At 42.9% G+C, this 21308-nt stretch overlaps 1 protein-coding gene across 1 annotated transcript in view; it reads left to right on the top strand.

Moving 5' to 3' along the window:
- Positions 1-21308, top strand: part of LOC113407282 (potassium channel subfamily T member 2-like) — a 299061-nt gene that overhangs the window by 95121 nt on the left and 182632 nt on the right. Inside the window, exons 3-5 of the mRNA XM_026655611.2 lie at positions 9078-9177; positions 18099-18155; positions 19318-19366. Coding sequence (XP_026511396.1) covers positions 9078-9177; positions 18099-18155; positions 19318-19366 — 206 coding nt within the window. The remainder of the gene's footprint in view (positions 1-9077; positions 9178-18098; positions 18156-19317; positions 19367-21308) is intronic.

The following is a 21308-nucleotide window of genomic DNA, read 5'->3' as shown; positions in this document are numbered from 1 at the left end:
AATGCCCCCACCCCCTTTCACCGGGAGCTCAAGCAGGTTCTGGATGCATTGGGACTCGCAAGTCAGCAATGTATTCAGTATGTGGATGACATTCTCATCCGGGGATGGGAAAAGGAGGAGGTGGCTGTGACTACCTGAGAAATAGTTAAGGGTCTTGGGGGTGCAGGATTAAAGCTGAATGGGAGAAAAGCTCAGCTGGTCCAACCCTCAGTAACTTTCCTACGGGTAACCATTGAACCGGGTAGGTGGTCTGTTGATTCAAGTCGGGCGGCAGTTATCGCCCAGCTGCCACGTCCCACTGATGCTAGGGATCTAGCTTCATTTATCGGACTAACTGGGTTCTGCCGAGAATTCATTCCTCGATGCAGCACTTTGTTGTGACCCTTGCAAGCTCTGCTCCGGTCTCTGGATTGGGAATGGACACCAGACTGTGAAAGAGCCTTTACAGCACTGAAACAGCATATCGCCTCCGCCCTTAGTCTGGCCAGCCCCGACCCCAAGAAACCCTTCATTCTATACCCAGAAGTCTTTGGGGAGGAAATTGGAGTAGTGGCTTGTCAGCATTTGCCTCCCGCCATCTGTCAGCTGTAAAAAGCAAGTACGGACCCTGCGAAAGAATGGTGCTAGCTTGATACTGGGCATTGCAAAAGCTAAAGTACTTAATTGGGGGAGGGAAATTCGTTCTGCGAACCTCTCATACTCCAGATAAACTAGTTCATTCTGGTGACCTGCAAAGAGGGGGTGTAACTGATATTCAAATTGGTCAGTGGGCAATTGCTTTGGAAAACAGCCAAGTTGAACAAAAGCAGCTAAAAGATCCAGAGCATCGGGTTGCTGGATTGCTAATTAGGTACACCCCATACCTGTGTGATCCCCGAGTCCCCTGAGGTTACAAGTTGGTTTTGGGATCTTTCCCCTGATCAGGTCAAAAGCGGGGATGAGCTCTGGTTTATTGATGGTAGTTGCTACCTCAGCCCTGCTGGAAAGCGGGTTACCGGTATTGGAATAGTCAGTCCCTGGCAAAGCTGGTCCTACTCCCTTTGGAGGGAAGTGCATAGTGGGCTGAGCTGAGTGCCCTATGGGTCTTGCTCCACTTATGGGAAGATTTTCCCTTTGCAGGACGAAGGGTAGTGGTCCTGGATAGTGACTATGTATTCTGAGGGGGCTACCCAGTTACCGGGGTGGTGGGCCTCTCACAAATGGCAGGATACCTTGAGAACCTCCATATGTCATCACAATCTGTGGAAAACAATCCACAATAAGGTTCATAATCCAGTCCTCATGGTTAAGGTAAAGGCTCACCAGAAGACAGGATATGGAGCAGCAGGAAATGCGCAGGCAGATTCAGTGGCTAAAGCTGCAGCACAGCTGCTCCCAGCCCAATACCAGCTGCCCCCTAGGAACCACCCAGTGGCAGCCGTCTGCACCTGGAACCAAGCGGAGTGGGCTGCCGCCTGTGAGTGAGAGCAGCGGGACTGGGAAGGTCCTACTCCTCTGGGTCTGCAACAGGAGAAGGGGCTGTGGGTCAGGGAAAAGGAGGGCCAATTGGTTCCCTACATACCCCTTTGGTGGAGGGACACCCTGCTGCAGTGGGTACACAGCTCTAAGGCAGGTGGACATTCAAGGGTGGAAGAAATGATGGGTACAGTAAGCTGCCTGGGCTGGTGGCCTTCATGCAAAGGGGATGTTAAAGCCTGGCTAGCCGCATGTCTGGAGTGTGCCCGACACCAGCCAGCCCCAGCTGGTCAAAAGGGAAAGCTCATGGAGCGACCCTTAACTGGCCTCTGGGAAAGGATACAGATGGACTATGTGGGTCCCCTTCTCCGCACTAAAGCTGGGTATCAATTTATGCTGGTAATAGTAGAGAAATTCAGTAAATGGGTGGAAGCCTTCTCTACTCAGGACGAAACCACCAAAACCACTGCCTTGCTGCTTGTTACCCAGGTCTTTGTACGCTGGGGGGTTCCCCGGATCATGGATTCGGATCGAGGGCCAGCATTTCACAGCTCCCTATTGCAGCACCTCAGTGAATTGCTGGGTGTGGAGTGGCAACTCCACATCTCCTACCACCCTCAAGTCGCTGGGCAAGTGAAGCGCGTGAATTGCACCATCAAGGAAGAGCTTCGGAAGGGTGCCAATATGGGAGGCACAAATTGGGCCAAGCTCTTGCCTTTTATTTTAATATGTATCCGAGCCTGAACTGCCAAAGCGACAGGCTTCAGACCTCACGAACGCCTAATAGGCAGACCAATGCCTCGGTGGGAAAACCTGCTTACACCCCCAGTGATGGAACAGGTCGTGCAGGCTAACATAGAGGATTGGATCCTCCATCTTCAGGAGCGAATCTGAATATTACACATGGAAGCTGCCCAATCAGAGGGCAAGGCTAAGGCCAAAACCAAGGCCTGGTATGATCCCCCACACAATTCCCTGGATCAAATATGAACAGGGATGATGGTGATGTATCATGCTCACAGCCCCCACCCCTTCATGGTGCCTCGGTGGGAGGGTCCTTATCTTGTAGCTGACATGATTCATTCATCTCTGGTGTGCTTATCCCATGAGGGTCAGCACTCGTGGGCTCATGTCTCTCAGGTAAAGCGTTATAATGCCTTAACCAAATGCCAACTGGAATGAAGTGATTCTGTTTTTCGGGACTATGGCCATTCCTGTGGATACTTCCCACAGCTGCCTGGGTTGGGTTTAATCGGCCTTTTTATCCAGCCCCTAATCTGTTGGATACTGGAATGCAACAGGAATTCAAGTATTACACCCCGGATCATCCAGCCCATGATCCGGTAAATTCTGAAAAGCAACAGGAATCAAAGTACTACACCCTGGCACAGGTCCGACAGTGGCCCTGGTATCGAAGGTGATCAATTACTTGGTGGCAGGGAGGAACTTGTGGTTCAGAAAGGTATTCATACTGTGGTACTGCATATCACCTGGGGTTCATTCCCTATCCTCGCCACTGTGAATTCAAAGAAGTGGGAGTAGGGTGGGTGGCCTTACCCGAAGTGGCCAGTGATCTTAAATATAAACCCTTTCTGCTACCACACACCATGACCCATAGGGCACCCACGAATGCCCCATGCCAATCTACTCTCCCCTCTCCTTCCCCTAACCCGCCATCTACTCACCCTGACACCCTCAGTGCCTGGTGCCAACCATACATGCAAAATGGATGTGGCCCTACCAATCACTTTGTTCAGTGGTTTAATAACGGCTCCTTAAAAGCATCCGAATATACCCACAATAGTTCAGCAAAGTGGACTTTTAAAGAGGGAGGAATGAGTGGTCACTTAGGTCACTTTGTACAAACCACCCAGGTGATTGTTTATGCAGCAGTGTGTGCCTTTCCCCCCTTGGTAATCGTGCAGAAAAATGATTCAGCTCTCTGGGGAACATGGACATCAGATGGAAATCCCACTCCCCTCTGCATTCTTCAGTCACGGCACCCCATTTTTATTGGACATGTAGTGCTGTCCCCTTTTGGACCAAGGGAAAATGCACTGTAATTAAACCTCTTCCCCTCCCTACTCCTCCACCTCCCCCAAATTGTCTGTAACACACCTTTCCCCATGGTGGTCTACCCCCATCCAAAGACCTGTGGTTCTTAATGCATCAGGTTTACAAATATCTATCACTCTGTTCCCCAGTGACTGGTGAAAGAATGCTGCTATGGGCAATTATAAACTCGGTAGAAAAGAACACCCAAAAATGGCGAGCTTTCACAAACTATCTATGGGAAGGTTGAAAGTTGATGCAGGAAGCTGACTCAGCGGCTAGAATTCAATGCCTGGAACATGCCCTGGGGCTACTAGATAGGTAGGAATTATTGCAGCGATCTGCACTTAGCTCAACTGACCGTCTGTCAGGAAATGTCATTCTAACCCTCGAAAATATTACAGAATCCCTTATGAGTGAACTGGTAAACAGTGTGAAAACTATTTGGAGGGGGGGGAGAGGCATGTGGCCAGGTTCAACAAACCCTCACCAATCATCTTGTAAATCTCTTTTAGGATGCCCGCCGGGGTTTATGGCCATCTGAATTAGAAGGGACCAATGTAAAAAATCAATTAAAGGTGTATTGGCCCTTTAGAGCCACCTGGCAGACAATGCTGGGAGACTGCACACTGGGTCGGTGTACCCTTCCTGTCAGGGGAGTGGCTAGAGGAAAATAGACCTCGGCCACCCTTTTACAGCTGGGGTTCAGGGGTGGGTGCAAATGGAAATGGTCCCAAGAACCTGTGTGGCAAGTGCTAATAGAAAATAATGACAAATGGTTTCTAATGGGGTCCGAGGTGTACTATCCACGCATAGGCTTAGTATGGGTGGGACAGAGAAATACATGGGAGGGATGGCCACAGGGACTGCCGCCCCTGCAGTGCATAGAACCCGTACCCCCTCAGCATTGGATGGAACAGCGAAATAAAATTTGCTGGGAGAGATTGGCTGTGCTTAATGGCAAGGTTTTGGAGGGTGGAAGGTGTGTGGAGCGGGTGGGATTTGGACCAGGAAACTTTTCCTTGTAACAACCTTTTATGTAATTGAAAAACTGTTATGTCCTCTCTCAGTCATCTCTTTTCCAGATTAAACAAACCCATTTTTTTTTTTCAATTTGCCCTCATAGGTCATGTTTTCTAGATCTTTAATCATTTTTGTTGCTCTTCTCTGGACTTTCTCCAATTTGTTCACATCCTTCATGAAATGTGGTGCCCAGAACTGGACACAATACTCCAGTTGAGACCAAATCAGAGTGGAGTAGAGCGGAAAAATTACTTCTCATGTCTTGCTTACAACACTCCTGCTAGTATATCCGAGAATGATGTTTGCTTTTTTTTGCAACAGTGTTACACTGTTCACTCATATTTAGCTTGTGATCCAATATGACCCCCAGATCCCTTTCCACAATACTCCTTCCTAGGCAGTCATTTCCTGTTTTGTATGCATACAACTGATTGTTCCTTCCTAAGTGGAGTACTTTGCATTTGTCCTTATTGAATTTCATCCTATTTACTTCTGACCATTTTTCCAGTTTGTTCACATCATTTTGAATTTTAATCCTATCCACCAAAGCACTTGCAACCTCTCCCAGCTTGATATCATCTGCAAACTTCATAAGTGTACTTTCTATGCCATTATCTAAATCATTAATAAAAATATCAAACAGAACCCAACCCAGAAATGATCCCTGCAGGACCCCACTCAATATGCCCTTCCAACTTCACTGAAAAACACTGATATAACTACTCTCTGGGAACGCTTTTCCAACCAGTTATGCACCCACCTTATAGTAGCTCCATTTAGGTTGTATTTCCCTAATTTGTTTATGAGAAGGAGTATCAAAAAAACTTATTAAAGAAGAGCTTTTTCTGTAATAAACCTCCAAGGTCTCAATACAGACTGTGACGGTGCCCCCCATAAGGCTTTATGGAAATATGCTTATGAATATATATGACATAACTGGACTATGTTCTGTGCTACATATGCATGTAACATATCTATGTAAACATTATGATCTATTAATCCTGTTTGAATGAATGTATCATTTTTGTATTCAAAGTTATGAATATTGGCTGTGTACTGGCTTGATTTCTAAATAACCTTAGTAGAGCATTTGGTCAGTTCCTGGAGAAAGGAATTCACAAAGTTAAGTGCCCAATCAAGAAGCACTTAAGGAACAATGCATCTTGGAATGCTCCAATCCGCGTAAGAAGTCTTCCTGGAGACATTCAAGATACCATGTGGGCAATGGCTTCTTCCTGTAAAAACTGTGAGTCATGCATGGACATGTGGCTTGCCCAGGTGACTCCAGAACTCCATCTTGGAGCTGGACTTTGCATAGGTGAGAGAAGGGGATCTCCACCCACAAGAGAAAGTCCATTTAAGCCCGTGGGCGACCCCTCCATTTTGTCTTCAGCTGGCTAAAGAGACAGCCTGTCCACCCCCAAAGATACCTGAAAGAAACTGGAACAAAGGACAATAACTAGAGGGGGTGTGAGTGATTGCTGGACCCAGAGTAGCAGGAGACTAGTCTGTAAAAGGAAGCTTACTGGAACTGGTGAGGTGTTATTTGTATTAAGTTTATTAGACATAGACTTGCGTGTTCTATTTTATTTTACTTGGTAATTCACTTTGTTCTGTCTGTTACTACTTGAAACCACTTAAATCCTAGTTTCTGTATTTAATAAAATCATTTTTTACTTATTAATTAACTCAGAGTATGCACTAACACCTGGGGGGGGGGCAAACAGCTGTGCATCTCTCTCTATCAGTGTTATAGAGGACAAACAATTTATGAGTTTACCCTGTATAAGCTTTATACAGGGTAAAACGGATTTATTTGGGTTTAGACCCCATTGGGAGTTGGACATCTGAGCGTTAAATACAAGAACACTTCTGTAAGCTGCTTTCAGTTAAGGCTACAGCTGTTAGGGGACGTGGTTCAGACCGTGGGTCTGGGTTTGCAGCAGGCTAGCGGGTCTGGCTCAAACCAGGCAGGGCACTGAAGTCCTAAGCTGCCAGAGCAGGAAAGCAGGGGCAGAAGTAGTCTTGGCACATCAGGTGGCAGCTCCCAGGGGGTTTCTCTGATTCAACCCGTCACACAGACCAATGACCAAATGTCCCAGTTAGCAATTATTTTCTGAGTTGATTTATGGGAGGATTAGAAGATTGCTTTTTGGCGATAAGACTGTGAACACTAAGGCCAGGCTTCTGCAAACGTGCCTGAGCTGATCTTTAAGCATGCAGGTACTCCTTACGTGCTCAAAGTTAAGGATATGCTAACGTGTTTGCAGTCTTGGTGCTTAAACCACTAGTTCAAATTAAGCCCTGGTTAGCAGAACGGAAATGCATTATTATTTTATTAGGATTTGATGGCCTATTTGGTGACAGGATGGTCTCACTTGATGGACATGTCACATGTCTACATTGCAACTGAACGTCTGTAGTCTCTGCAGAGAAGTCAAGGACTTACTTTGTATGGGGACTGAACTCTCTCGGGGGGGAGGGGGGTTTCTAGGTCACATTTGAGGTGCATTGCAGAGCAGCATGGGGGAAGTTTACATTGCTACTGTCCACGTCTTCCCAGATAATGTCAGGCACTCTAGTTACCTTTTATAACCAAAATATGACTTCAAATAATGATTAAAAGTTGCTATATTATCAGTAGGGAAAACAGGATGTGTTCCACACAGAGATTAACATTTACAGAGCTAAAATAAAAGCACAAAACCGCAGATTGTAGACCTTTTCATTTCATTAACAGAAGGACTAGACAGATGAGGCCAATACAAAAATGCCCTTTATTCTCTCACCTCACCTGCTTGCCTACTTATAATAGCCCAGCTGGCATAGTAGCTGTCCTGCTTAAGCAGATTTCCCCAAAAGGGTTAGTTCAGATAAGAAGTTCTTCCTTCAGCAATAGTTCAAAAAGAAAAAAAGTAAAGCTTATAACACAGCAATGAATACGCACATACCCCAGCCCTCTTAGCCTCTGGTTATATCCTCTTTCCTTTTCTATCTCTTCTCCCTGCTCTGGGGAAATCAAGAGTATGTTGTTAATTAGATTTGATAAGACAGCAGGAGTCTCTAGATAAATGTTGACAAGTCTAATTGCTGGTCACAGCTGTAGGACTTCTCACTGCTTGGGAACCTAGGATGGGGTTTTAACCCCCAGTTTACCAATGCCAGGTTCCAAAAGGGGTTAATCTAACCTTCATAATATGAATGTATCTCCACGTTAAAGTAGCAAACAGTGCTCCATTATAAATCCTTATTTTCTCTGTCTCTCTCATACACAGATTCTAAGATATAGTTAAAGTAGACACTGTTCTGAATTTGTCTGTAATTAAGTATTCTACTTTTTGAAGACGGGAAGAGGGGAATGATTTTCAGAAACTTTAACTTAAATGTTCAGTTTGAATGCAACTTCCCCCAGAAGCACAAGTTGATGGAATGCATGGGGGCTCCAGCACTGGGATAGGGGAGACAGGGAGTTATGCTCAATAAATAGCTTTTGCACTCTTCTCTTAGAAGTATGTATACACACAAGCACACATATAGGTATGGAAAAACATAATTGGGCCCTAACAAGGCAAACATACGACTGGTTCTATTCAGTACAATGGGCCTATTCACATGCATAAGTGCTAGAAGAATTGGTGTCTTAGCTTACAATGACAGACACTAGTTATTCTATGGTTGACTGGTGCTTACTAATATCCTGCTCCTGCAATCAGATCTGTGTGAGCTCACATCAGTCAACAGAACTCTGCATGGGCACAAGGGTCCAACTGTGGGGATCCAAATTCAGGATTGGAGCCTCGGTCTACAAGTGTACAGTTTACTAATGGTTGCTAATCATATTGCTTTCTACCCATTTGCCTTTGCCAACAGTGACTATTAGTATAATTACTGGTAACTTTTTTTAATGTAAGTATTAAATGCAAAAAACATTACACTTGTGCAATTAAGGCTATACTCTCTCTAATTAAAAGATCACATGCATATCTTTGGTCCTGATGCTGCAATGAGCTCAGAGTCTGATTCAATGACCATTGAGTTAATGGTTCCATTGGCTTCAATTGGATCCTCGGAGCAGCAAACGCTGTGCTCATGTCGAGCCCCTTTGAGTTCAAGGAGGCTTTGCACACATGCGGGCATCTGCCCACATGGAACTTATTACCTACCTGGGGCCTGAGCTTGTAGAAGACACTACATTATGTTTGGTTGCATTATTTTAGACCTTGTATGCAGTACAGTTCAGTGTACACACACAAAGGAGTAGAGTTAAAGTTGTCCCAGGTATTAGTTTTTACATTTTCTGACTTTTGTGCCACTTTATCAATACTTTAATATAGTTTAATATTTTATACATTTGGGCAATAATCATACATTCCCTACACAAAGCTATTCCATAAAAACTTCCAAATATTAATATTTGAATACTTGTCATCACAAGTTCTCTGACTTGAGTTGAAGGCATATCTTGTTCCTTTTAAGTAGTTTTACATTAAACATGAATTAAAATCTGAAGAAACTGAATTTGTATTTTCTTTCCTTTTATCAAACAGGTCTCAGAATACGATTGTTCAATTTTTCTCTCAAGTTATTAAGCTGTTTGTTATATATAATTCGAGTGCTCCTGGATGATCCTACACAAGGACATGGATGGTAAGATTTTCTTTTTTATTTGCCCTCTCAAAGTACTACTTATATTGCATGAAACGGATCAATCGTTCTTGATGCTTATAAATATTTGATGTTCTGTCAACAGGGATTTAGTTTTAGAGTTTATAGATGGTTGTGGTGCAGCATGAATTGCAAAACTAATCCAGTCTTTCTGAGTGAATATGATAAAGTATCCAATGAAAATGTAATATGATTTTCTTTCAATCAAAAGCATTTTGCTCCTTATTACTGAAAGTGCTTACTGTATATTTGTTCATATTGTGTAATAGTCTCTGTGGAATGATGTAGCTGTGCCACTGCCCATATCTTTTTGCCAAGTTACTGAATAACATTTCAGATTGATTTATAATGTATATGACACAATGAATAAATCATTGCCATATTCCAACTCCTCTACTTGTACACCCTGCCACAGGTCAGGACAACTGCACCTCTATTCCCTTATTATGGTCCACCAAGGGTACCCACTCTCAGACTTCTGGCTCCTCAGCCTGCACCTTTCTTGGATTGAGATGTGCATCTCTCTCCCCCTCCTGGCCAGGGTTTCTTCAGGCTGCACAATTCCCTGCCTACCCTGAGAGTTCCCCAGCAAGTCAGACATCTAAGTAGACCTGCTTTGCTTTCTCTTTAAAGGTTTTAAGCAACATAGTTGCCCACAATTATAAGTTACCACACAGCTTTTCCTAAGCTGATTCTTATTTTTAATAGGAAAGCATAACAGAGAAAACATTAAAACAATAAAAGAACCCACACATGCTAGTAAGCTTACCAGAGATCACCCTAACTCCAGCAAGGGCTATGGTAGGAGTCAGTCCTTCAAACCCTACACAGGAGTTTTTCCTGTGGTTACAACTTCATAACGGCCTTGGCTCAGGACAAGCAACACTATGAATCTAGGAGTCACTCTTTTATACAATTTGCGCCTCTGGTCTTGTCCTCTTGTAACAGCTGATCAGCAGACAAAAGTCCCCTTCTCAAGGCGAAGGTTGAAAAGGCTGAGTTCTTGCATAAGTGGAGGGAGTATATTTGTATACCCCTTCCCTAGAGATTTCATGGGAAACTCACTCAACTTTAAGTGTTCATTCTTGCCTGGCACATAATTTCAAAAGTCTTTTGAAGGTCATAACACTTCCCAGGGTTTATGCTAGCTATGTCTCCCTACAGAGATATTACACAATAATATGTAAATATTTGCATTTTTAATACAATGAATTACTAAAATATTTAAACTTAATTCAGTACACCTTGGTTTAACGTTATACGGTAAGGTTTGTCTAGGACATTGCAGGAAATTGTCATCTCTAACCATATCCATCATTTTAGGTGCATAGTGGGAGGATGATTGGCAGGTGAGGAAGCAGGGAGCATGCACTGGGAAGATGGGCGGAGAACCTGAAGCCCCTGCCTTTGAAAGAGCAGGGAGTGACTTGCAAGAGGAGGTATCCACCATGCAGACAGTCTAAGCTGTGCAGTAATAGAGTGGGGCTGTGGAGCTATTTGTAGCAGGAGCCTGTCCCAGGAGCAGCACTTTAAAGATATTGAGGCGTGAAGCCCCACTCCTGGCAACGTAATCCTACTGCATGTAAAACAGTTGTTTCTTTCTCCTTGGCTCCCCTTCTCCAGTTTATGAACCATAGCGATAGCTGAATGATTGCACGCACACTGCAGCAGCACTCTGATGTTGCTGCACAACTTAGGGCCTCAAGTATCAGGGGGTAGCCGTGCTAGTCTGTATCCACAAAAACAACGAGGAGTCCGGTGGCACCTTAAAGACTAACATTTATTTGGCAATAAGCTTTTGTGGGTAAAAAACCCACTTCTTCAGACGTATGGAGTGAAAATTACAGATGCAGGCATAAATATACTGACACATGACGAGAAGGGAGTTACCTTACAAGTAGAGAACCAGTGTTGACAGGGCCAATTCAATCAGGGTGGATGTGGTCCACTCACAATAATTGATGAGGAGGTGTCTTCTATGGAGAAAACACCCATGGGTTCTGGAGCAATAGCACAGGGAACCAGCTCTCTGGACTCTTCACCCTACTAGCTCAGTTCCCCAGCAGCCCTGACATTCCTAGCTTTCTTCCCTACCTTCCACTTGGAGCTGGTGGAAATTGGGATTTTTCCTCTGTAGAAAACTAACTTTTTGCTGAAAAACACCAAACGAATATTTTGGCCACATTCTTGAATTTCAATTTCCCGATGAATATCTTAGAAAAGCAGACACTTTTGCAGAAAGTGTGCATTTAGCTGAAAATCCAGTTTTCCTTTAAAAAAAAGTTGATAGAAGTTTTTGATCAGCCCTGCACCTAGTACCTGTGTCCCAATAACTGCAGCCATGGTGCAGAGAGCTGGCGACAGGCATTCAGAAGCAGCATCGACTCCTACATGGATTTACACTGAAAACCTGACAGGTTAGGGGTGGGGCAACAACAACATACTGTGTTTCATAGCTCATCTCTAGCTCCATTCCCATTACATGAATCCCCAACTGCACAGGATCCTCATAGAGGGAAAAACTGCTGCTCAATCCTTCCACACTTCCTAATCCAGTTTCCATGACTTTCCCTCTAATTCATCAGACTAAATGCTAAGCAGAAAATTTGTGAGCTGTAGCCTATAGGCCATATTCTACACTAAATGAAGTCAGTTTTATTATTCACTTAATGGCAGTAGAATTGGTCCCTATTAGGTCAACAGTGAACATTTTTAAAAGTTCTAATACTGGAATGTTTTATAAAAAGAAAAGCAGAAAATACTGGAAAAATTAAAGCAGAAAGAAATGATGAGATGTAAACTAGAATCTGTATCTTACAATTCCAGATCTAATAGAGTTAGTGTGCAAGCATAGCTATGGGTCACATTAGAATCAACATGAGCTCAATTACAATTCAAACATCACTATTCTTTGTTAGTTACAACACTTGCAATTTATGCAGAAACTTAGGGCTGGTCTACACTACTGCTTAAGTGAATGTACCATATGTCGGTCAGAGGTGCGAAAAAGACACCCCCCGGCAGAGCGACACAAGTTACAGTGACCTAAGTGCTGTCCACACTGGCGCTATGTCAGCGGGAGACGCTCTCCTGCCGACATAATGCGTCTTCACCAGACGTGCTACAGTGGTGCAACTGCACCGATGTAGTGCTGACTTGCCATTAGAAAATTGCAAGTTACACCACAGTCTAAGGCAGGGGTCTCAAACATGCGGCTCAGGGTTCTTTCGTGTGGCCCGCGCGTCCCCCCGCCCCTCTGTCTACCCCGTGGCGCCGCGAGCCCCACACCGCTCCCTGAAGCGGCTGGAACTATGTCCGTGCAGCCCCGGGCGGGGGCAGGGAGGTGAAGTAGAGGGCTCCGTGCTCTCGCTTCCAGGCACAGCCCTCTGCAGCTCCCATTGGCCAGGAACGGGGAACCGCGGGCAATGGGAGCTTTGGGGGAGGTACCTGGAGGAGCAAGGGCAGCACATGGTGCCGTTCCACCCGCCTCCCCCAGGGCTTCGGCTGCTTCCTGGAGTGGAGCAGAGTGGAGCGAGGCCAGGGCCAGGGCCAGGGCCAGGGGCTAGGGCAGGCAGGCAGGGAGCCTGCCCTGGCCACGGTGCGCGGTGCTGCCACCCCAGAGCCGCTCTAGGTAAGCGGCACCGGGCCAGAGCCCGCAACCCAACCCCCTGTCTGGAGCCCCCTGCCACATCCCACACCCTCCCACACCCCAACTCCCTGCCCTGAGTCCCCTGCCACACGCTGCACCCCAACCCCCTGCTGCACCCCTCACCCCTCCAGCACCCCACACCCCAACTCCCTGCCCTGAGCCCCCTGCCGCACCCTGCACCCCAACCCCCTGCCACACCCCTCGCCCCTCCTGCACCCCATACCCCAATTCCCTGCCCTGAGCCCCCATCACACCCTGCACCTCTCCTGCCCCCCCTGGGGGCAGGGAGGGGGCAGAGTTGGGGTGAGGACTTCAGGGAAGGGGTTGGAATGGGGGCAGGGAAGGGGCAGGAAGAGGCGGGACCTCATGGAAGGGGTGGAGTGGGGGCGGGGCCAAGGGCAGCAAGGGGTGGGTGTCAGTGATGCAGCCCTCGGGCCAATGCACTAGTCCTCATGCGGCCCTCGTGGTCATTTGAGTTTGAAACCCCTGGTCTAAGGTGACAGTCCTGCAAAAACTCAAGAATGTGTTTAGCTACATGAATGTGTGTAGTACCATTGACCACTACCATAAGTAAAGTTACCTACAAATGTAAGTGTTTGCTTCGTGAGAGCCAAAGAGTCTCCAACTGCCACTCTAACCAGTCACGGTTAATGCTCTTTTAGTTCTGGTAATGGCTATATTGTTATTTGATTTTAATTCTTTACAGACAGATTGTTTTAACTATTGCCTATTTCTTACTGCAATAAGTTTTGTCTATTACTGTTGTAATAGAAACAATCCCCCTTCAATCCTTTCTTTTCCTGACTATCCAGGAGATCTACCTATCTTACTTCCTTGTTGCTATCCAGAGATAAGGGATGAGTGTGCCTCTCTTCTACCCTGCCCATCTCTACTGCATAGCTATAGGCTGTCAGAGTAATAAAAACCAGTCAATGAGATGGGGACGTATTAGTGAAAGACTCCAAAGATCCTGGTGGCTTTCTAGGGTGGAGGCAGCAATCTATATCATGAGCTCTCTACTGATTTTTCTTGCTCCAGCATGCCCACTGTGGAACAGCGTAGAAACGTACTGTATATTTCACTCTGTCATTTATACATGCAGTTTATTTCATGATGTGAATAATTTGGGTAAATTTATATGTGTTCTCAAACGTAGAAAGTGCTCTCTTGGGGCACGATCCATGAGATCCTTCAAGCTGTTAAATTTAAGTAGTTTGAGTACAAAAACTTCCTAAAACCTAATTACAGTGCAACTATTATTTTTTATAGTTGAGTTATTCTCTTAAATCCCATTCCTCAATGGGGAACAGCACAACTTTAGGAGTTAAGAACAACGTGTAATGTAAAAACAGGGAGATGCATGAAAATGAGAAATATGGATGGGGAAACAATAATTTCTAAATCTTTCTCAAGTTATAAACCAAACATATTTTATTTACATACATGCATTAGGCATATTACTGTTGGAAAACAATGTACGTCCTTTCCAATAAGTTAAAAAATACAAATGAATGTAGTTAGAAAAGCAGCACCAGGTGCCTTTTTAAAAGTAAAACAAAGATATTTGAATAATTTTTCTATCTGGTGCCCATTCTTACAACAATATGGTATAACATGAAGCCCAAACATTTCTGCTTTCTAGACCCAGAGTGTAGGTTCAATTAATGCAATTTTCTAGTAAAAGGGAAACAAAAGCAAGAAAAAGGAACAGATGTTTTAAAAATTACTGATAGCTTCTGGTATGATTAAGCTGCTGATATTTTTGTATGAAACCTAATGAATTAGTGATGCTAAATGAGTGTAATGAGGCTAAATGAGTATACTGTAAAGCATATGCAAGCATCTTACTTTTGGATATGTGCTACATTTTAAAAGATGAGGTAGGCAGTAATCACCCCAGTATTCATTGCTTGAAAGTACACTTAGATACTGCTATACTCACATAGAGCAATATATAATTCTCTAGGCCTTGCCCAAACTACTTATTCTTTGATTCTAAATATCTAATAATTAACTAGCCGGGGAATGCATGTCCCTTCATTCTGTGTTGTCACATTAGAACATAAGAACGGCCATACTGGGGTCAGATCAAAGGTCCATCTAGCCCAGTATCCTGTCTTCCAACAGTGGCCAATGCCAGGTGCCTCAGAGGGAATGATCAGAACAGTTAATCATCAAGTGATCCATTCCCTGTTGCCCATTCCCAGCTTCTGGCAAACAAGGGCTAGGGACACCATCCCTGCCCATCCTGGCTAATAGCCATTGATGGATCTATCCTCCATGAATTTATCTAGTTCTTTTTGAACCCTGTTATAGTCTTGGCCCTATCAACATCCTCTGGCAAAGAGTTCCACAGGTTGACTGTGCGTTGTGAGAAAAAAAATACTTCCTTTTGTTTGTTATAAACCTGCTGCCTATTAATTTCATTTGGTTCTTGTGTTATGAGAAGGAGTAAATAACACTTCCTTATTTACTTTCTCCACACCAGTCATGATTTAATAGACCTCTATCATATCTCCCCTAGTCATCTCTTTTCAAAGCTGAAAAGTCCCAGTCTTATTAATCTCTCCTCATATAGAAGCCATTCCTTACCCCTAATCATTTTTGTTGCCCTTTTCTGAACGTTTTCCAATTCCAATATATCTTTTTTTGAGATGGGGCGACCACATCTCCATGCAGTATTCAAGACATGGGCATACCATGGATTTATATAGAGACAATATGATATTTTCTGTCTTATTATCTATCCCTTTCTTAATGATTCCCAACATTCTGTTCGCTTTTTTGACTGCTGCTGCACATTGAGTGGTTGTTTTCAGAGAACTATCCACAATAACTCCAAGATCTCTTTCTTGAGTGGTAACAGCTAATTTAGACCCCATTATTTTATATGTATAGTTGGGATTATGTTTTCTAATGTGCATTACTTTGCATTTATCAACATTGAATTTCATCTGCCATTTTGTTGCCCAGTCACCCAGTTTTGAGAGATCCTTTTGTAGCTTTTCATATGCTGTGTATTTATACTCTACTGTATTTTCCACTCCATGCATCTGATGAAGGGGTTTTAGCCCACGAAAGCTTATGCCCAAATAAATTTGTTAGTCTCTAAGGTGGCACAAGGACTCCTCATTGTTTTTGCTGATACAGACTAACATGGCTACCACTCTAACCTTTTGTAGCTCTTCATAAGACCTTCCCTCTTATCCCATGACAGCTTACCTTCCTTATGAGCCAAAGGCTTTCTGAAAATCTAAGTGCACTATATCCACTGGATCCTCCTTGCTCACATGCTTGTTGACCCCTTGCTGAGGCATGATTTCCCTTTACAAAAACTATGTTGATTCTTCCTCTCCGCCCCAAAATTATGTTTATCTATGGGTCTGACAATTTTGTTCTTTAGTATAGTTTTAACCAGTTTGCTTGGTACTGAAGTCAGGCTTACAGGCTTGTAATTGCCGGGATCAGCTCTGGAGCCCTTTTTAAAAATTGGCGTCACATTAGCTATCCTCCAGTCATCTGGTACAGAATCTGATTTAAATGATAGGTTACAGACTACAATTAGCAGTTCTACAATTTCACGTTTGAGTTCCTGAATACCATCTGGTCCTGGTGATTTATTACTGTTTAGTTCATCAATTTGTTCCAGAACCACCTCTAATGACACCTCAATCTGGGACAATTCTTCAGATTTGTCACCTAAAAAGAATGGCCCAGGTTTGGGAATCTCCCTCACATCCTCAGCCATGAAGACCGATGCAAAGAATTCATTTAGTTTGTCCGCAAGGGCCTTATCGTCCTTGAGTGCTCCTTTAGCATCTCGATCGTCCAGTGGCCCCACTGGTTTAGCAGGCTTCCTGCTTCCGATGTACTTAATTTTTTATTTTATTTTTGCTATTACTTTATTTTACATTACATAAAACATTACATTATGTTTTGCTAAATATATTTCAACACACTATTTAACTTACTTGAGTCTACCACCCATCTGGCTTCCTTCCTCCTAGGAATTTTACAGATGCTAGTGTAAGATATAGGATACATTTTTTTAAATGAATAAACCAAAATATCTTGGTTACTAACTACTGGGCTTGAGAGATTTTTTTTGGGTGCTGGACAAGCCCTGAGAAAAAACTTTGGGCCTTCTAAGGGATCAAACCAACAGAATTACTGGACAAAACCGCTTGGTAAACAGGGAAGGGAGGTAATGGAGCCAAAAGAAACTACCACCACCCGATGGCAGTAGAAGGAACACAGCCTGGGAAACAGGTCTCTGTGGTCTTGCCACCCAGCAAATCCATGACATTTCCTTCAGAAATCCCCGTGGGAGAAAAATATTGCTTATTTCTGAATTTACTTTTGATCAGCAGCTTCCCCCACCCCCCATCAGCCACTGAGAAGACAAAGGCATGAGCAGGGAGTCAATGGCAACATGGATAGACAGGCCTTCCATGTGGATGTCATAAGACCCCTGGATTTATCTGAGGATCCTCCTCACCCTCACAGATGGAGAAACATGCCCACTCCTTATGTCTGGTCCACAAATCACTCCAGCCCCTCCTGAACCTGCATGAAGGGGGCAGAGAGTTCTATTTTCCACAGTTTAAAAGTTAAGGAAATATTTACTTCCCCTATGCATGTAGTTGTGTTGGAGGGGATGGCTTGCTCTATGAATACAAGAGAGGAACACAAATATACATATTAGCTGTTTTTTCTACACATATGCCACTAGTCTCTCACTGAAATAACCAGAGATTAAAGATATCCCTACTTGAAGATGGGAACTGTAGTTTGGTGCAATCTTTACTTCAGAGATTGTGGAAATTATACCTGCCAATGCTTCCTAGGTCTGCTTGATAGAATTACTGGTATTTTCAGCACTTCCTTCATGCTTCATCCTTTGCAAGAACCCCATTTTTTTGTTCATCTCTTTTGATTTTTATATTAGATCACATTTGAAACTAAATCTTCTTAAAACAAACACAAAAAATGTGTCTGGCCTTTAGCTTTGAGAATGTATGTATCTAAAATACACACTGAACTAGTTGGTCAAAGTGATTTGCCTTCTTTTGAATATCTATCTCTCAGTGACTGTCACAACTTAATTAGTCTGCACAGTGTTTGACGAATTATATAGAACAGTGTTACCTAAAAAATTAACCCCTGCCCATTCCCCCCCCCCATCATTTTATAATTGTGTTTCCATATACATCTGGACATGGGCTTTATGTATGGATTTGTTGACTTCTGGCAGCAAGGAATTAAACAGGGGCTGTTCCAGTCAAAACTACACACCTGCAAAGATTGATTGGTGAGTTCCAGAATTTTTTTTTTTAACACATAATAGTGATCTATTTTGGGTTCAAATACACATATAATGTGATTTCTTTAATGCATATGCAGAAAGTTAAAGTTATGTGTATCAATGAGGGATAAAACAGTCCATAGTAGCTAAACTCTCTGAATCCTACAGCCTTTCTGGACACATTTGACCTATGTTGATGGAGCCATAAAATTCCTTCAGAGGATTTCTTGCCCTACAGAATTAATTCCACTCAGTAACTCTGAGTTCCTGGCAAAGAAACACACCCTTCCTGCAGGATTGGTGGGATTTTAAGGCTCCAGAACTGTGGAACAAGTCATCTCAAATACCATGTCTTCGGAGTCCCAAAGATGGGTTCAGTATTGTGATTAATTGCCTATATCTGGACAAGTGAATACCACCATGTTAGATGCAGAAGTCATGACTTCCAGATGATCGGGACCGTTTGGATTCTAGACATTTATTTCCTTACTGAGATAGAAAATATATGATTATTATATAGTCTAGAGTAGTACAGTGACCAACAGTACTGTGTGCCTAGTTTCACTGGTACTGTATCAAGAATGCATTTTGTTTTGTTGAAATGGTAAGTACTTAATGAAGGAGATGAATTTCACCAAGACAAAAATAGTTTCTTAGGAAAAATTCATAAATAATGGGGTTTTACAACTAAGAGGAAATATTTCCAGTTTTAGAACCAGTGCAAATAAATGCTCACTAATGTGGATACTAGTTAATAAAACTATGCATCTGTACATAACAGAGAGCAAAAGAGAAAATACTGGCAAAGAATGTGATTAGATTTGTTTTTTCTACCACAAATTAATGGTTCCAAATGAAGGACAGTTTCCCCTTGCCTCTTTAAAATGCATACATCATATTATTTGCTTCTAGGTTAGAAAGACAATTGGATTGTCAATGCTGAGTGACTAGTTACCCATATAAAAATATGGGGAAGTGATTAACTATTTTACACCACTCCAAATACTGATCATCTGGCTTTTATATTTAATTATGTTAAAAATAGCAGCTGATGCAAAGCCCATTGAAGTTAATGGATATCAATCCCTTGACTTTGCTGGGCTTTAGATCAGACCCATATGCACCATTTGATGGGTGTCACATTTATTGTGTCATTGTGATTCAACAGGTCTCCTATTATTTGGGTGAACAGAAGCTTGCCTTTATGGGGATTACAGGTAATGTATAATTAGGATATTTTTAGCAATTACATTTTTATAGCCGTAGCACACTTGGATTTTTAATACTTCCGAGAAGCTAATACACATATAGAAAGGGTAGCAAACAAAATTGTACTTCCTTGGAAGCCCACTATAGTGATAAATCTAAAATTAAAGTGAATGAAGAAAGCAAACTATGTTAAATGTTACACTACTCTGGAATACGTGTATTTATAGTAAAGTATTGTAGGTCAAGAGAAAATAAGAAAGTTTTAATATTCTGTAAGTATTTTTCCTTAGAACTAAATAAAGTCTATTGGACCCAATCTTGCAGCCTTTACTAAGAGCTTGTCTAGCCCTTTCATCGACATAGCGCAATCTACACCAGGAGTTAGGTCGGTATAATTCCGTTGCTTAGGGTTGTGGATTTTTCACACCCGAGCGACGCAGTTATACTGATATAAGTTGGTAGTGTAGACCAGGGTTGAGTTTATTAAGGCCATGTCTACACTACCACTTATGTCAGCAAAACTTATCTCACTCAGGAATGTGAATATTCCACCACCAGGTGACAGAAATCACACCAGCATAAGTGGGAGCGTGCACAGTGCTAGGTACTGCCGCTCATTGGGGGTGGCTTAATTAGGCTGATGGGAGAGCTGACGGCACCGAGCAGCTACGAGAGATCTTACAGCGGTGTAGCTGCATCGTGACAGCTGTGCCACTGTAAGCTCTCTACTGTAGACATAGCCTGAGTTTCCACTTCTTTACCTGAAGATTAAGCTATTGTAATGGGTTCTATTTGGGATTATACCTTAAATCCACAAGGAAGCCAAAGCTAGTGCAGAATATGGCAGTCCACACAGTAAGTGGAGAATCTTGCTATGAGTACATTACACCAGTGTTTTGTTATCTGCACTGGCTGCCTGTGGGTTTCCAAATGCAATTTAAGCTGTTGGTTTTCACTCACAAAGCCCTAAGTGGTATGAGACCTGCCTGTCTGAGAGATTGCCTTTCCTCACTGCTGCAGGAGAGATCAATGGCGGCACTCAAATTTGATCATCCTTCCCCTCAGTAAAGAATAATGGATTGCTACTGGGGCATTCTCTGTGAGGGGTCCTCTCTTGGCTTTGGCAGATGATCGCCATCCTGGTCCAAAATAGTCTGGATTTGTTAGCCTTCTGGGCACACTTCAAGAGGAGGGAGATATTGTTTAAGAAATATCATTTCAAGTTTCCTTTTTTTTTCTCTTTTAAATCTAAGTGGCACTATTATATAGTTTATTTAGTTGTATTATGTGGGATTGCTGCTGGCTCTTGTCTGTTATATGGCTTGTCTTTTAAGTAGGTGCCTTTATGGTTCCTAATCTAAAATAAATAAAGAAGTTATGAGATTTCAGGTGCTCAGCACATATGAATCGGGCCCACAGTTATTAAACTTTACATGGTTTCTGAAAATAAGCTATTGCTTCGCATTAAGTTAAGAGCAAAATTTTGAAGATAGTTGTGGGAGTTCTCCCTAAATAATTAATTTTTGTATTAAGGATTCCTGAACCATCTAGTATAATTATGCTATTATATTTTTGCACTACCCTCAGTACAAACCCGTTATGGTGAATTCTATCTCTGTGTAATACAGTTGTTTATTAAAGCAACATTTCTCTGATGGAGATAACTTTTGAATATTTGTTTAAAATATGCAAGGTCTGAGCAAATAAAGTTTGACAGACATATAGATTACTTATATTGAGACATAGCCTTAATAGTTTATGGTGCTGGTTTTAGGCTTATTCTTACACTGTAAACCTATGCTAGTCAATGAACACAGGAAGATAGATACACAAACACAAAATAGGAGGAGATATGTATATATATATATAGATATATAATGTTATATAGAAACAACAAACTAAATTCCACTTTTATGCAAGACAAAAACTTCACTTTATCTGGAGCAATGC

Source organism: Terrapene carolina, unplaced genomic scaffold, assembly GCF_002925995.2.
Source record: "Terrapene carolina triunguis isolate 2854851 unplaced genomic scaffold, T_m_triunguis-2.0 Scaffold210, whole genome shotgun sequence".
Classification (NCBI taxonomy): Eukaryota; Metazoa; Chordata; order Testudines; family Emydidae; genus Terrapene; species Terrapene triunguis.
Note: the sequence above shows the minus strand (reverse complement) of the source record. Positions and strands in the feature narration are given on the sequence as shown.